The 16902-nt window shown below is 45.0% G+C and overlaps 1 protein-coding gene across 5 annotated transcripts in view; it reads left to right on the top strand.

Annotated features, from left to right (window-relative positions):
• The window catches only part of VWA8 (von Willebrand factor A domain containing 8), a 401675-nt gene that overhangs the window by 327390 nt on the left and 57383 nt on the right, over nt 1-16902 (top strand). For 4 of the 5 annotated variants that reach the window (XR_009739842.1, XM_061434477.1, XM_061434479.1 and 1 more), the window contains exons 39-40: nt 2621-2777; nt 12091-12199. Coding sequence is in view for 4 of the 5 variants with exons in the window: in XM_061434477.1 (XP_061290461.1) it covers nt 2621-2777; nt 12091-12199 (266 nt within the window). In the remaining variant the exon portion in view is untranslated. Of the gene's footprint in view, nt 1-2620; nt 2778-12090; nt 12200-16902 lie in introns of those variants that run through there. The other variant, XM_061434481.1, reaches the window with a different exon arrangement.

Here is a 16902-nt window from a genome sequence, read left to right as displayed (position 1 = left end):
GCCACCAGTGGTAAAGAACCTGCCTGCCAGTGCAGGAGATGCAAGAGACATGGGTTCAATCTCTGGGTTGGGAAGATTCCCTGGAGAAGGGCATGCCAACCCCCTCCAGTATTCTTGCCTGGAAAATTCCATAGACAGAGAAGCCTGCCAGGCTTCTCTAGTCCATGGGGTCGCAAAGAGTTGGACACAGCTGAGCTCACACTCAGGAGTCACGAGTTCAAATTAAAGCCTTCTTGGAAGTGCAGGTTGTGAAGAATTCCACCCTCACATCTTCTCCACCCCCATCTGACTTTGCCAAGGGACTGATTGTCATCACACCAGCCTCTAGACGGTTATAGGTCATCCCCTCCTTTCACCAGAAACAATCTCATCTCAGCACCTGGGAAGTTTTAAGTTCTCATTTATGACCTACGCATAACTAAGGAGCACCTCCGGTAGAAAGGGAGTCAGGTCTCAGGACAGCATTTCCACCCCTGAATCTCATGACCATAGTCCTTCCCGCCCATTGACCATCCATAAGCGACAACCAGGAGTCACACACATCCAAGGTGGAATTTTCCACCAGCAATTTCTAAATAAAAAAGAAATAAGATGTGCTGGAATCAAAGGATAAAAATACTATAATTAATGGGCTGTTCTCATGGTATTTCCCAAAAGGAAATGACCTACCTGGACTTTGATAAGGGAAGCAGAGCATGCTGAGTTGTTGCTTTTAACTTATTACCAATTAAGCCTTCAAGGGAGAAAAGGAGAATGTAGCATAATTTATCCAAAGCCTAAACACTTTCAAAATTTCCACTTTATGAGACTTAGAAATGAGCTCACTCTATGCAACTGGAAGTTGTCTACATAATGATAGTGAGAGAAGTCCCTTATAGAGCTCTCATTTTGTGCCTTGCTGAGTGCGACTGAGACACAGAGAGGTTGGGGAACTTCCCTCAAGGACACATGACTAGTATGTTGGAACCAGGATTCAAACTCAGGCAGTCTGACTTACCTACACAATACTGTACTATATAATGCTAGTGTTCATATTAATACTATCAGTATACTATACTAATCAATACTTCACTATAATGTACAAGATTATGCTACCCCTACAATATTGGGATCCCTTCTAAGTTCCCAAGTTATGTGTAAAGGAACAAAAGAAACTAATTGCTAATATTTTAATCATCATAAAGCTGGGGTAATAAACTGGTAACCCAGGACCCAAATCTAGGCAATATATGTATTTTGGTGGTCCAAGTCGTGTTTTAAGATGATTTGAATTTGAATATATTTAGACAAGGCAAGTCCTCTCTAGTTAGCCAAGTTCTCACCACTTCTTATAATATTACCTACCTAGTCTTCTAGGCATTTAATTTATACCTACAACATACAGTATTACATAATACACATTTACAAGCATGTAAAGGGTTAATTGCTCAGTCATGACCAACTCTTTGCGACCCCATGGACTGTAGCCCACCAGGCTCCTCTGTCCAAGGGATTCTCCAGGCAAGAATACTGGAGTGGATTGCCATTTCCTTCCCCAACAAGCATGTAAACTTGGGTTTATGTTTTAAAACTGTCCTGAAACTGGCAGTATTTATCTGTTGCATGTTATTCTAAGCTAAAAGTCAAAGTATAACTGACTTCTCATCTTGGCTCAGCCACTGATATGAGTTCACATGTCTGTCACTTAACCTCTCTGCACTTTATTTTTACCACTTGCAAACCAGAAGCAATATCCATACCCTGACCATCTTTCTTTGATTTTAATGAAAAATCAGATTACTGTGAAGAAAGAGTGTTGTTCATTTAATTAACATATATATACGACGTATTTGGGGCTTACCCAGTGGCTCAGAGGTAGAGAATCTACCTGCAAGGCAAGAGCCACAAGTTCAGCCTGGGTTGGGAAGATCTGCTGGAGGAGAGGGCATGGTAACCCATTCCAGTATTCTTGCCTGGAGAATCCCAATGGACAGAGGAGCCTGTCGCAGAGTTGGATATGACTGAGGCGACTGCATGCGCACACACATCAGGTATTTATGGTGTTTAAGCCATTCTTACAGGTACAGAGCTACAAAGATATATAATCCCATTCATCCTATAGATGGTAAAAAAAAGAAAAAATTTAAGGAATAACAAGCAGGGCATAAGAGTGTTGATCCCTGTGTGGCTGTCATCAAGTCAGGGGTCATAGATTTTGGACTGAGCCTTGACATATGGGTTGGAATTAGTTGGATGGAGAAGAAGAACATCCTAAACTAGGGGACACCTTGTGTTTCCAGGAGAAAGTCATTTGAATAATTATTAGTTTTCCCACTGGCTCAGCGATAAAGAATGTGCCTACACTGCAGGAGCCGTGGGAGACATGGTTTTGTTCCCTGGGCAGGGAAGATCCCCTGGAGAAGGGCATGGCAACCCACTCCAGTATTCTTGCCTGGGAAATCCCATGGACAGAGGAGGCTGGCAAACTATAATCCATAGTGTCTCAAAGAGTCAGACACGACTTAAGGGACTTAGCACAGCACACAGGTATAATTAATCTACTTCATGGGCTTGCCTTAAAGCCCCGCTCTTTTGTGGTCTAGATCAGACTAATCACCTGGACTTCATGGTTTCCTCCCAGGTGGAAGAGACACCGCAGGCCTGGGCGGCAAGGGAGGTCCTTACCGGCTGGACGCAGGCCACACGGTCTACCAGGTCTCTGAGGCCGAGAAAGACGCTGTTCCCGAGGAGGTGAAGAGAGCTGCGAGAGAGATGGGCCAGAGAGCATTTCAACAGAGGTGGGTGGTCCCCAGCGCGTCCGGAGCGGGGAAACGTCACGGCAAACCCTGGGCAGACCCAGGGTTCTGTGATTCTCCACTTTATGCAGCCACTTAGACCACAAACTGCAACCCGTTGCCACCTCACCCCCCATTGGAGACAGCTGAGTGAACACAATCCCTGGATCTTTCTGCTCAGGCCCTTTTAAATGTATTAATTGCATATAACGGTATAGAGGAAGGACTGAGCACATTCGAAGGTAAAACCAGGGACTTCCCTGGGCAGTCCAGTGCTTAAGGCTTCACCTTCCAATGCAGGGAGTGCAGGTTGATCCCTGGTTAGGGAGCTACGATCCCACATGCCTCAAGGCCAAAAAGCCAAAGCATAGAAAACAGAAGCAATATTGTCACAAATTCAGTGAAAACTTTAAAAAACAGTCCACATCAAAAAAATAAATAAATAAATCTTTTAACAAAGTAAAACCAAAGGTATTTCCCTGTGGAAAAAACTAAAGTCAGATCATTCCATCCACATCTATTCCCAGGCCACAAAGCAAATTGAGATAACATTCCGGGATGGTCCCTTCCTGCCCCTCAGGAATCTTGTAGATTTATGTGGAGACAGGACTAGCATACACACACACACACACACACACACACACACTCCCACACACATACTTTCACACTCACCCTGGTTGAGTGCTGAAGTCACGTGATACAGAGGCTGTGCCCTCCAGCAATATAGAGAAGGGGAAAGTCACTGGGCTGATGAGAGGTGAGGCCTGAACACAGCCAGCATTTGGACCTTCCAGGAAGGGAAAGCTAAGTGAGCAAGCCAGGATGAGCAGAGTGACTGTGGCGGAGACAGCCAGCCATATCCAGAAAGAGGGTACCAGCTGGGGCTGGTGGGAAGTGGGGTTGACTGTCAGTGGGTGGAGGCCTTGAGATCCAGGCCCATGAGCCTGTAGCTTTCATTCTGGAACCATGTGGGGCCACTCTGATTGGAATCATCTAGAACATGAGAAGAAACCTCATGACCCTTTCCCTGGACATCCACCTGGGTTCTTCAGCTCAAAGTGACAAGTACCTAAGAACCAGGAAGATCTCCTTTGGGATTGAGGGTGAGAGTCATGGTCTGGGAGGCAGATTTACGCTGTTGGGCTCCACAGAAGGAGCTGGGCACAGTTCAGATAAACCATGCTCTCCAGCGTCCACGAGTTCCGAAATTCCTCCCATGCAGGACATCTGGTATTACATTATCTGCTGGGCTTAAACATCCTGCAAGTAAACAGTCCAGAACAATGGGGACAAAAACTCAGGTCCCTGCGGACACACCCTCAGGAAAGCCTGCAAGGCTTCGGGCCCTCGTGTACTCAGCAGGCAGGTTCGACAAGTGTCACCCCCAGCCCTTCTGCCGGCTTCCCTGGAGACCTCCAACAGTTGATTTCTCCTCGCCGTGCGTCAGTCTGTTCTTCTGGTGATAGGTGGCTCCCTTCCCCCTTCCTCTCACAGAGGTTGCAAGGACAAATGATGTTAGGAATGGAAACAATTTAAACTGCTCAAAAAAAAGGTGGGAGCAATCCAATAATGCAAGATCTTGTTAGAATTAAGACACAGTTTTAATTTTACATTTCATGTAAACAATAAATATTTATTTGGGAAAGGAACCGAATAATTAGATACACATCATCTTCTCCTTCCCAACCAATGAGTTCCTGTTGTTCCCACACTGAAAATCTCACCAGCCCTTTCTCAGTTTTTGTGTAAGTGGGCAAGTGAATAGAGCAATTCACACAGAAGGACTTGTAAGTCGTGGTGGTGGTTTGGTCACTAAGTCGTGTCTGACTCTTGCAGTGCCATGAACTGTAGCCTGCCAGTCTCCTCTGTCCTTGGAACTCTCTAGGCAAGAATACTGGAGTGGGTTACCATTTACTTCTCCAATTGTAAGTCATGCTTGGGTGCAAGTGTAGAACCCCTTCTCTAATTCCCATGATAGACAGTGAGGAATCTGGTTCTGTTAAATACAGTTACCCCACAGGATAAAGAAATTAGGGAGCATCTGTGATAATAAGGCAACTAAATTTAGTGGATATAAGGGAGGAGAGAGAAAAAGTGGAGAAGGGAACTGAGAAAACCGTGAACGCATTACTCACTTCGTCGTGTCTGACTCTTTGCAACCCCTTGGACTGTAGCCCGCCAGTCTTCTCTGTCCATGGGATTCTCCAGGCAAGAATACTGGAGTGGGTTGCCATTCCCTTCTCCAGGGAATCTTCCCGACCCAGGGATCGAACCCAGGTCCCCCGCATCGCAGGCAGCTTCTTTACCATCTGAGACACCATACACCTCTACTAAATGCTGCAGAGAAGAATCCAAATCCAAGTGAAAGAGTACCAGAAGGTACTTCAAATACAGAGGAGCTGGACAAGGGGATGAGAAAGGAGAGGATGAAATAAAAGCATGTGGAGACCCTGAAAAAGACAGAAAACACAGAAAAATGTTGCTTTCTACTTTTGTGTAGTAATAGTCCCATTTGATGAGTATTCAGTTTAGTACTACTAAAGTCTGGCATCCAGTCCCATCACTTCATGGCAAATATGTGGGGAAAAAGTGGGAACAGTGACAGATTTTAATTTCTTGGGCTCCAAAATCACTGCAGATGGTGACTGCAGCCTTGAAATTAAAGGACCCTTGTTCCTTGGAAGAAAAGCTATGACAAACCTAGATAGCACATTAAAAAGCAGAGGCATTACTTTGCTGACAAATGTCCATATTGTCAAAGCTGTGGTTTTTCCAGTAGTCATATATGGATGTGAGAGTTGGACCATAAAGAAGACTGAGCATCAAAGAACTGATGATTTCCAATTGTGGTGTTGAAGACTCTTGAGAGTCCCTTGGACAGCAAGGAGATCCAACCAGTCCATCCTAAAGGAAATCAGTCCTGAATAATCACTGGAAGGACTGATGCTGAAGCTGAAGCTCCAATGCTTTGGCCACCTGATGCAAAGAACTAACTCATTGGAAAAGACCCTGATGCTGGGAAAGATTGAAGGCAGGAGAAGAAGCGGGCAGCAGAGGATGAGATGTTTAGATATCATCACCCCGACTCAATGGACATGCATCTGAGCAAACTCCAGGAGATAGTGAAGTACAGAGGAGCCTGGCAAGATGTAGTCCATGAGGTTACAAAGAGTCAGACATGACTTAACTACTGAACAGCAACAGCAAAGTTTTTCTTAAACTTTTTATTATGAAACTTTTCAAACATAAACAAAAATAGAAACATGTAGTGAATCTGTGGACCTATTCTCTCAACTTCAAGAAGAAAATCTGACTCCCTTCCTAGTTCCCAACCCTGAGTTTTTTGTTTTTAGCTAATTCAAGATTTTCTATCTTTTTTATCATAAATAGTTCAGAGTTTATCTCTGAATACTTTATTTAAAAAAATAAAAATACACAATACTATTCAGTTCAGTCACTCAGTCTTGCCTGACTCTTTGCAGCCCCATGGACTGTAGCATGCCAGGCTTCCCTGGCCATCATCAACTCCCAGAGTTTGCTCAAGCTCATGTCCATCAAGTCGGCAATGCCATCCAACCATCTCATCCTCTGTTGTCCCCTTCTCCTCTTGCCTTCAACCTTTCCCAGCATCAGGGTTTTTCAAATGAGTCAGTTCTTCCCATCAGGTGGCCAAAGTATTGGAGCTTCAGCTTCAGCATCAGTCCTTCCAATGAATATTCAGGACTGATTTCCTTTAGGATGGACTGGTTAGATCTCCTTGCAGTCCAAGGGACTCTCAAGAGTCTTCTCCAGTACCACAGTTCAAAAGCATCAATTCTTCAGCGCTTAGCTTGACTACTGAAAAAACCATAGCTTTAACTAGATGGACCTTTGTCGGTAAAAGAATCATTCTTCACTATCATCCAATAGTTAGTTTCAAAGCTATTTTGCAAGTCTAGGTAAATGCAGAATGAAGTCAAAGCCCTGTACGTATGCTTTTATAGCAGCTGATACCTTCTTTCCATGGAAATGGCAACCCACTCCAGTGTTCTTGCCTGGAGAATCCCAGGGACGGGGGAGCCTGGTGGGCCGGCGTCTATGGGGTCGCACAGAGTCGGACACGACTGAAGCGACGTAGCAGCAGCAGCAGCAGCAACCTTCTCTCCATAGTTCTTATCACTATTTCCCATTGTGTTACTGGTATGAATAGTTGATTTCTTCTCCACTGACTTCAAGTTCCTTGAGGGCAGGGTGTTTTTGCCCTCTACCACTTAGCAACAAAACAATAGCAAAACATCCCCAGTAGCTACACAAAGAACCTAGTGCATAGCAAGCACATACATGTTTGTGAATGGATAATACACACGTGCGAACAAGTAATGCTATCACCCTTTCGTGCTTAATTCAAATACTGGCTGAAACCAAACTGACGGCCAGCCCGACCCATCAGCCTAGGGGTCCAGCATATTGCCCTGAAGAGCCTAATTCTACTGGTGGGTTTTGACAGCATCAGCAGAGCATTTAGTTAGCATTCATTTGTATCTGGATTTTGGCTAGATACTGGCTCTTACTTGTCATGAACTGATTAACTCAGGAAGAATAACAGAAGTAGACAAGCATAAGACACGTACAAAGCAGGACAGACATTAAACCAACAAAACAGGAGTGAAATAGATGGTGAGGTGCTTTTGTATGCTTGGAAAAGCCTCTCAGGTGGGCGCCAATTGTGGAAATTGTACCCACGACCATGTGCAAGACTAATCAGCCCTACCCAGTAGATCTTAGCTTATGTTTGTTTTCCTCATAAACGATCCAAAATTACAGTATTTAAATCTGACCTATATGAAAAAGTAAAATGAGACCTAAAATTCCCAGACTCTTACGTAACAATAAATATACCCTTTAAGAATACGCTGTGCCAGCAAAGCGCAGTCAGTCTGCGTAGATTACTAGGATGTGAAGCAGCTGTGCCCTGCAGTTTTGATCAGGGTTAAAGCAGCAGAGAGACACGTTTTCAGCCAGCTCTGTGGGCCAGAGAGTATTAGCGCTGGGGGTCTTGTCTGATGCAGAGGCCAGCGTGTCCTGTTTTCTTTCCCCACTCCCTGCTTCGGCCTTCATCTTTGAGAATGTTATCAGCTTTGAACACCTTGTAGGTGATCTTCGTGAAAGCTAACACAGCTTGGAATATGATTTCCAGACTTCTTCCTAATTAGAACAGCATGTGGTGTGTTTTGGGAGCAACACACTCATGCCAGAGGTATCATTGTAACTAGAGTTAGTTCAGATCTCTCTACAAAAAACCAGTCTGCCTGGGGCGACTTACCAACTGCCTGGTTCCTTCCTTGATGTGTGTGTGTGTGTGTGTGTGTGTGTGTGTGTGTGTGTGTGTCCTGCTAAGGACAAGCTTTATGCCGACTTTTTTCCCCTAACCTCTCTTATTTGAGTGAGAGTGTACTGGCCTCCCAGGTAGGAAGGATGTTGGTAAAATATCTTGCAGTGGTCATCATGCCCAACATCTGTCAGGCTTGACACTTGAGACGTATCTTCATCGATGAAAACTTAAGAGAGGTTTAAGAGATTGCCAAAACTACACATAAGAGGTCAAATCCTGCACACATATTCCTTTCTGTCCTTCAGAACAGAGAGGAAATTCGATTTATAGGGCACCTTCGCATGTCACCTCAGGAAATAACCATTCAGATGTTATTTACCTTTCGGGTATTTACTGTTTGATAACCAGTGTTTTCAAAGTCCTACTTGGCAGCATTTCTTGCATGCCACTGGGTACCAGGGCTTGTGCTGGCATTGAGATGCTGAGAAAAAATAAGGCACATTCCTTTCCCCAGAGGATTACAAGAGAAAATATCAGAGCACCTCACATGTAGTAAAGTTCATTAAATTTCATTAAATATTTGGCTCAAGTACACACACCCATATGTATACATGCATTTTTGTATACTGGATCTCAATGTAAAGATCATTTTCTGCTGTGGAAAATATGTTTGAAAAACACTCTGATAGAGCAAAATAGACATGTATTAAAAGCAATAAATAATAATGGAGAAGGAAATGGCAACCCACTCCAGTATCCTTGCCTGGAGAGTCCCGGGGATGGGGGAGCCTGGTGGGCTGCCATCTATGGGGTCGCACAGAGTCAGACACGATTGAAGCGACTTAGCAGCAAAAGCAATAAAATGTACAGGTTCCATAGCAGATGTCTATGGAAGATACGTGAAGGAGACTGATCATGGGGGGACCAAGCAAGACTTCATAGGACGTGATCTTGACACTTGAGGTGGCGTTAGCTAACCAGCCAGGTGGTAGGGCAGGAACTGCCCGTCTGCCCTCATGGTGGTCTGAGCCCAACATGGTGTGATTCTAATAAGACTCCAGCACTCTGCCCTCTGATGAATGGAATCTTCCCAGAGCACGGCCTGATGGGAGGAATAGAGACCATTCATCCTCAGTGAGAGCGTTAGGGGGTTCATCTCCAGCCAAGGGAAATAAGAATACACTCCAGATAAGAGTTTCAGCTCAACATCAAGGATCCATACCTCCAACATTGCATGCGTGCACACACTTGTACACACATACATACACACACACAGTAGCAATAGCTTAGAAAACCGTGTTGTGGTCAGGCTTTTGCTATACATTCATCTTTCCCTATTCTAGTATTAGTACCCTTTTCATTTATAGAAATTTGTAGAAATTTCTATAAATTACATTTCTATAAATTTATTTATAAATTACATTTATAGAAATTTGTGTCATCGAATTAGCCTATTATGAATACAACACTGCAAAACCTTCTACTTCTGACTAGTTTAAGATACTGTAGGGCTTTTCTGATGGCTCAGCTGGTATAGAATCCACCTGTAATACAGGGGACACAGGAGATGAGGGTTCAGTCCCTGGGTCGGGAAGATCCCCTGGAGGAGGCATGGCAGCCCACTTGAGTATTGTTGCCTGGAGAATCCCATGGACAGAAGAGCTTGGGGGCTACAATCTACGGGTCGCAAAGAGTCGGACACAACTGAGCACGCAGCATTAGCACGTTTTAAACAGTGGAGTCTTATTTGTATTTCAGTGATTTATCTCAGTTTGTTTTGAGCATCTGTTATGCTAGGCATCCTGCTGACCACCATGCAGATAAAGATGAGAAAAAATAAAGGAGACAGCTGGGGAGACGGGAAGCAGACTCTAGCACAGGTAGCAACCACTGTATAGCGACAAGCATCAAGTGATACTAGAGCCCAGACCACAGACCAGAGATCAGAGCAGGCTTCCTGGAAGAGGCGACCACTGATTTGAAGAGTTCTGGGAGTCAGCAGGTAAAGAAGGGTGGGAGAGAAACCAGGTAGAGCCTCAGAGGCAAGGGCGCTGGGTGTGTTTAGGAAACTGCAAGTGCAGAGGCAGGGCTGCAGCCGAAGCAAATAATGAAAAAATAATAAAAAGGAGCACCAGAATTTCAGCACCACAGTAGTATTAGAACACAATTATTAAAAGGACACAATCAGCGATTTCAGAAAACTCCTGTTTTACGAAGCAACCTTTTTATTGACAGTCTCTGGGCAGGAGCTGTTACCTTGATCAACCAAATCTATGTCCTCGGTCTTAAAAAGCATCCCATGGGATCTCTCTAGGACCCTGCCACAGGAACTTACCACCTGCCAACATCACAGGCACACGTCTGGGATGCAGTAGTGGTGTGCTACACAGCCCACGCACACCGGCTCTTTCTAATTCAGGGGCCCTCTCTGTTGATAGCTCAAAATCAGTTACCACAAACGTCAACAAACACTACAAATCAGGGCTGCTTTTCCCCTTCAGGGCAACTTGTTTACCATTTTCCAGCGCATCACTACACACACATTCCTCTCTTTTGAAACATTAGCTGGAGACATCACTTCTTGCCTTTCCTTTATTTCTTTTTACTTAAACTAGCTGGTTTTCTGTATTCTTTAATTGTTATTTTTAATTAATTAATTTTTATTGAAGTATGATTGCTTTACAATGTTGTGTTAGCTTCTCGGTTCAGTTCAGTTCAGTTGCTCAGTCATGTCTGACTCTTTGCAACCCCGTGGACTGTAGCACGCCAGGCCTCCTGTCCATCACCAACTCCCGGAGCTTGCTCAAACTCATGTCCATCAAACCATCTCATCCTCTGTCATCCCCTTCTCCTCCTGCCTTCAATCTCTCCCAACATCAGGGTCTTTTCCAATGAGTCAGCTCTTCACATCAGGTGGCCAAAGTATTGGAGTTTCAGCTTCAACATCAGTCCCTCCAGTGAACATTCAGGACTGATTTCCTCTAGGATGGACTGGTTGGATCTCCTTGCAGTCCAAGGGACTCGCAAGAGTCTTCTCCAACACCACAGTCCAAAAGCATCAGTTCTTCGGCACTCAGCCTTCTTTATGGTCCAACTCTCGCATCCATGTTAGCTTCTACTGTGCAGCAAACACAGTCAGATACACATATACATGTATCCCCTCCCTTTCGGATTTCCCTCCTACTTAGGACACCACAGTGCATTAAGTAGAGTTCTCTGTGGTGTACAGTATGTTCCTATCAGTTGTCTATTTTATATATTCCCTGATAGCTCAGTTGGTAAAGAATCTATATGCAATATAGGAGACCCTGGTTCCATTCCTGGATCAGGAAGATCAGCTGGAGAAGGGATAGGCTACCCACTCCAGTATTCCTGGGCTTCCCTTGGGGCTCAGCTGGTAAAGAATCTGCCTGCAATGTGGGAGACCTGGGTTTGATCCCTGGGTTGGGAAGATCCCCTGGAGAAGGGAAAGGTACCCACTCCAGTATTCTGGCCTGGAGAATTCCATGGACTGTATAGTCCATGGGGTTGCAAAGGGTCGGACACGACTGAGCGACTTTCACTTTTACTTTCATCAGTAGCGTACAGGCTTCCCTGCTGGCTCAGCAGTAAAGAATCTGCCTGCCAATGCAGGAGATGCGGATTTGATCCCTGGGTTGAGAAGAGAAGGAAATGGCAACCCACTCCAATATTCTTACCTGGGAAATCCCTTGGACAGGAGCCTGGTGGGCAGGCTCTAGTTCACGGGAATCAGACAGGACTTAGCGACTAAGCAACCACAGCAGGCAGTGGTCTGCATGTATCAGTCCCAGCCTCCCCGTTTCTCCCATCCCACCGCCTTCCCCCTTGTTGTCCATGCATTTGTTCTCTCTGACTTCTTGCTTTTTCTCCTCAAAGGCAAACTGAGTTACTAAGAAGTTGGCTATTTCTAGCAGTAGGTGACTGTCAGTAAAAGACCCACGATACTTGCTCTCAGCTATTGTCTTTTTCACCCTCCAATTTTAGGCTAAAGGAGATCCAAATGAGTGAATATGATGCTGCCACCTATGAAAGGTTTTCAGGGGCTGTTCGACGACAGGTGCACTCCCTCCGAATTATCCTGGATAATTTACAGGTAATCAACATGAACGAACCAAGAAAATAATCTGGTCACCCAATTAGACCCACCCCAGAACCACTGGAGAAATTTATCTGTATCCTAGCCAGACGGTCAGAAAAAATTAACTAATGCCAAAATGTCTGCATAAAACCTGTGGGTCACTCTCTGGCCGTCTTAGTTGAATTTTAGTAAAAATATTTGACCTCAGCTTTCCTCCTGTCCAGGAAGCAGTAGTTTGACTGGTGACTTCAAAAGCATCAGACTTCCTGATTTCCCTTATCTAGACCTATGAGCACCTCACCTCATAGAACAATGGAACACTGAATGATTGAATTCTCTTCCACTTAACAAATGCTCATTTCCCTGGGCATTGAGGGCAGCTTCTGAGGGGCTCTGAGCTCCCGGGCCAGGCAGTAGGTGAATCAGAGCCAAAAGGAGGGATTCCTGGGAGATGAGGACGATGCCAAATGGTGCTGGCACCTAACTGAAGAGGGGGTATAGTCACGTCCGTTCGTTCATTTCTTAAGTTATTGATGGGACAGAAAAATAAAATGCAGCCCTTGCTGTCAAAGAAGAAACTTAAAGAAGACAAGCAAACGGTTTCCTAAGTTCTGTAGAGAACGTGCATGCTTCTGGCGGGGTGAGTGAGAATCAGCTTTATGGAAGATGAAATGCTTGAGTTCACTCCTGAAAGATCCTGAGGACTCTTCCAGCTGGTTGAGGAGTCAGGACATTTCTGACACGGGACGTGGCACGTATGAGTGCACTGAGGCCTGGGGGATCACAGTGAGCTCAGAGAGGAGCACGTAATTCAGTGTGGCTGAGAAGACGGTGTGTGTGGTGGGAGACGATGGCAAGGGAGCAGGCGGGCCACGTTGTGAGGACCAGATGGTGATCTGGCCCTGGATGACATGAGAGCATGGCAGCACTGGGTTTTACCCTGTGGACCAAAGGGCCACTGGGAGATTCACAGTTCTAGGAAGAAATACAAGAATATGTTTTTAACTGAAGGAATCAGAATTCCCTTCTGATTAATGTGTTGACTGGTATTCATTGGGCACCATGCTATAGCTACTTTTACAGACATTGTTGCATTTAATTTCACATCAGTCCTTTAAGATAAATGTTATGTTTACAAGACCAGTCAAAGGAAGAAAAGTCAGATCCACTAAGGTGACTTCTTAAAATATTTTCAAGTGTTTCCCTTAGGGAATTTTTTTTTTTAATCCACCAAGGTGTTAAATGGGCTTTCTGGTCCTCAGTTTGGAACCCTAGGGGCAGTTGAAAATAGCTACTGGCCAAAGATAGACAGGGCCTGCTGTGGCATATGGATCTGTAGTTTGCAACCAGAGCAAGGAGACCTGGGTTTGGTCCCCTTTGGGGCATCTCCTGCCAGTCCCACCTGGTTCTGATTGACTCATACCATGCAACTGTCTTGGGGTTATTGTGGAATCCCAGTAACCAGGGGTGTTTCCTTGGTGAACAGCACAAAGTCTGGCCAGGAACTAGCAAATCATCCTTTGGGATAACCTTACAAAATACAGCTTGAAGCCCACGCATTGATTCCAGGAGGCTGGACCGATATCTGAGCAAAGGGAATGTCTTGCTCCAAGTTAATGCCTCTTCCACATGTCCCTCTGTTGCACAATGGGTCCCTCTTCTCAATTAAGACATCTTTCACCAGTGACCTCCTCTTGCTTCTTGACTGGCTTCCTCATGGGATATCATAGCGTCCTGGTGATTGAACCTTTTACGAATCAATAGCAAGATTTCCTTGTTAGAATAGTAGAATCTGTAATAACTCCAGTTATACTCAGTTCAGAATCTGAATCTCTGATTCCAGCTTTCCCTAACAAAAGAAAATATCCTTTTCTACAAAAAGCCACTGAGTTTAATCCTGTCTGCTCTCTAGTGTTTTTTTCCTAATCAACCATCTGTAATTTCATTCTCTGCTGCTGCTGCTGCTGCTGCTAAGTCACTTCAGTCGTGTCCGACTCTGTGTGACCCCAGAGACGGCAGCCCATCAGGCTCCCCCGTCCCTGGGATTCTCCAGGCAAGAACACTGGAGTGGGTTGCCATTTCCTACTCCAATGCATGAAAGTGAAAAGTGAAAGTGAAGTCGCTCAGTCATGTCTGACTCTTAGCAACCCCATGAACTGCAGCCCACCAGGCTCCTCCGTCCATGGGATTTTCCAAGCAAGAGTACTGGAGTGGGGTGCCGTTGCCTTCTCCGAATTTCATTCTCAGGCCCAACTAAATTAGCCTTTCTCTGGTTTGTTAAGTCTGGCATGATATCTCTGTGGACCAACAGTTATCTTCTTTATTTTTCCTTCAGTGGTTCAAAATGGGCATGTTGTTCAGATAAATAGTGTTTTTGAACACTGATGTGCGCTGTGCTTGGCACTGAGGGCACAAAGATTCATAAGATATTATCTCCATACTCAACAAAGGTATTAGCCTGGAGGCGTGGGGAAGACACCCGCACAGATCATTTCTGTTTAATATGTAAGTGTCTGGGGAGAGCAAGGAAGACAATGCAGTGGATGCCCAGAGGAGGAAGATTCAAGGATAAATTTCATATTTTATTTATCTGTGTAATTTTTGGCTCTGCTGGGTCTTTCTCTAGTTGCGGTGAGTGGGAGCTACTTTAGTTCTGGTGCTCAGGCTTGTCACTGCAGTGGCTTCTCTTGTTGCGGAGCATGGGCTCTAGGGTGCTTGGGCTCAGTAGTTGTGGCACACGGGCTTAGTTGCCCCGCAGCGTGGGGGATCTTCTCAGACCAGGGATAGAACCTGGGTCCTCTGCACTGGCAGATGGCTTCTTAACCACTGGACCATGAGGGACACCTTCAGGATAGATTTTGAAGGAAAGGATCCGTGACCCGAGTCTTTAAGGACAGACGAGTATTTACCAGACAGACCAGGGTGAAAACAATGCCCAGGGGAAGGCACAGCATAGAGAAAGGGCTGACACTGTGTGAGCCCAGGTGTGAGCTGGGGGCCAGCCTCGGGCAGGGTACCACTCAGTGTGACATGCAGAAGGCTTTGAGGCTGGGAGGCGAGTGGCTGCCTGGTCAGGAACTTTATTCAGAGCCCCCACTTTGCGGTAGGCAAAGAATGGAAAGCATTTCCCCATTCACTTTATTTAATCTATAATAGCTGTGTTTCACCCAGGGGACTGAATATCTATTTTGCATAATGGTTCTTGACCTCAACAGCCAACCTGGTGAAGAAGATGCATGTAGCTGTAAGAGAAGACACAATTGGTAAAGGTTCAGAAAGTTCTTAACTAAGTGCTGTGGTTCTGGGGACAGCTGTGTGAGCAACTTCTAGGCTGGGCAGTTAAGGAAGGACTCACAGAGGAAGGGTCATTTGAGCTGGACCGTGAAGGATGAGTATGGTTTCAACTGGCAACTCTTCTAAGGATGCTGTTGGAAAGATGGTTTTGACCAGAGCTTCTCAAACTTTCTGTGGAGAGGGGCCAGGTTTTGTTTTTTAATCAATTGATCACAAAGGAATACTTTTTTTTTTTTTTTTAAGACCAGTCCTTCACACACATTAATTGGGAAAATAATACCTTTATGTTCGTGTTTCTCTAACATCCTAGTAACCAGTTTAGTGGATCCTAAGGAAGCTACAGTCCATGGGGTCACAACGAGTCAGACACTACTGAAGCAACTTAGAATACATGCAAAGAAGCTTATTTCTGCAGTAGCCCAGTTGATTGTTTCCAGTAACTCCTCACAAAGGCTACCTTGTTCTTCAATCCTCTTTTCCTGTTAACAGATTAATACTTTATATAACAGAAATGAATTACTGAAAAAATGATATAAAAAAACAGCATACAAAATCCAAGCCGATATTACTAAATATTAGGTTCAACAAATCTAAAATTACTTTGTCAAATTGTCATATAAATTTCTAAATGATTACTATCAGTTCACATGACCTATTTTATCACAGACCAGTAACAAATGTTCACACAGCAAAGGCAGTCTGGGTAGCTCTGGTCAAGATAGGAGGAACCAACGAGAAGACAAAGACTTTAACACAAGGATGTTTGGAGAATGGCAAACTCCAGCATGACTAGAGTTCAGAGCTTCGGGGTGGGCCTGTGTGTAGGGGGTGGTGGAGCGAAAACTGGAAAGAAGGTGAATCCATGCTGACTACCTTTTGTAGTCAGTGAGGATTGTGGAAGCGACTGAGAAAGGGAGTGGTGTGGTTTTATCTTCTGTACATAGTTTCAGGGACTTCCCTGGTGGTCTGATGGCTAAGACTCCATGCTCCCAATGCAGGGGACCCAGGTTCAATTCCTGGTTGGGGAACTAGCTCCCACAAGCCTCAACTAAAGATTCCATACGTCACATCTAAGACAGGGCACAGCCAAATAAATAAATAATATTTTCCTAAAAAGAGAAGTTTTATAATCATTTAAGTCCTGTGCTCATGCTCAGCCGTGTCTGACTCTTACCGACCCTATGGACTGTAGCCCAACAGGCTTCTCTGTCCATGGGATTCTCCAGGCAAGAATACTGGGATGGGTTGCCATTTCCTCCTCCAGGGGATCTTCCCAACCCAGGGATCTAACCGAATCACCTGCATCTCCTACACTGGCAGGTAGATTCTTTACCACTGAGCCACCTGGGAAGCCCAATGAAGGGATATGATCATAGCATCACTTCAGTTATTCAGGTGGGAAGTGATAGGCACCCAAACCAGGG

Source organism: Bos javanicus, chromosome 12 (genome assembly GCF_032452875.1).
Source record: "Bos javanicus breed banteng chromosome 12, ARS-OSU_banteng_1.0, whole genome shotgun sequence".
NCBI classification, from domain to species: domain Eukaryota; kingdom Metazoa; phylum Chordata; class Mammalia; order Artiodactyla; family Bovidae; genus Bos; species Bos javanicus.
The sequence above is the reverse complement of the archived record's forward strand: the minus strand, read 5'-3'. Positions and strand labels throughout refer to the sequence as shown.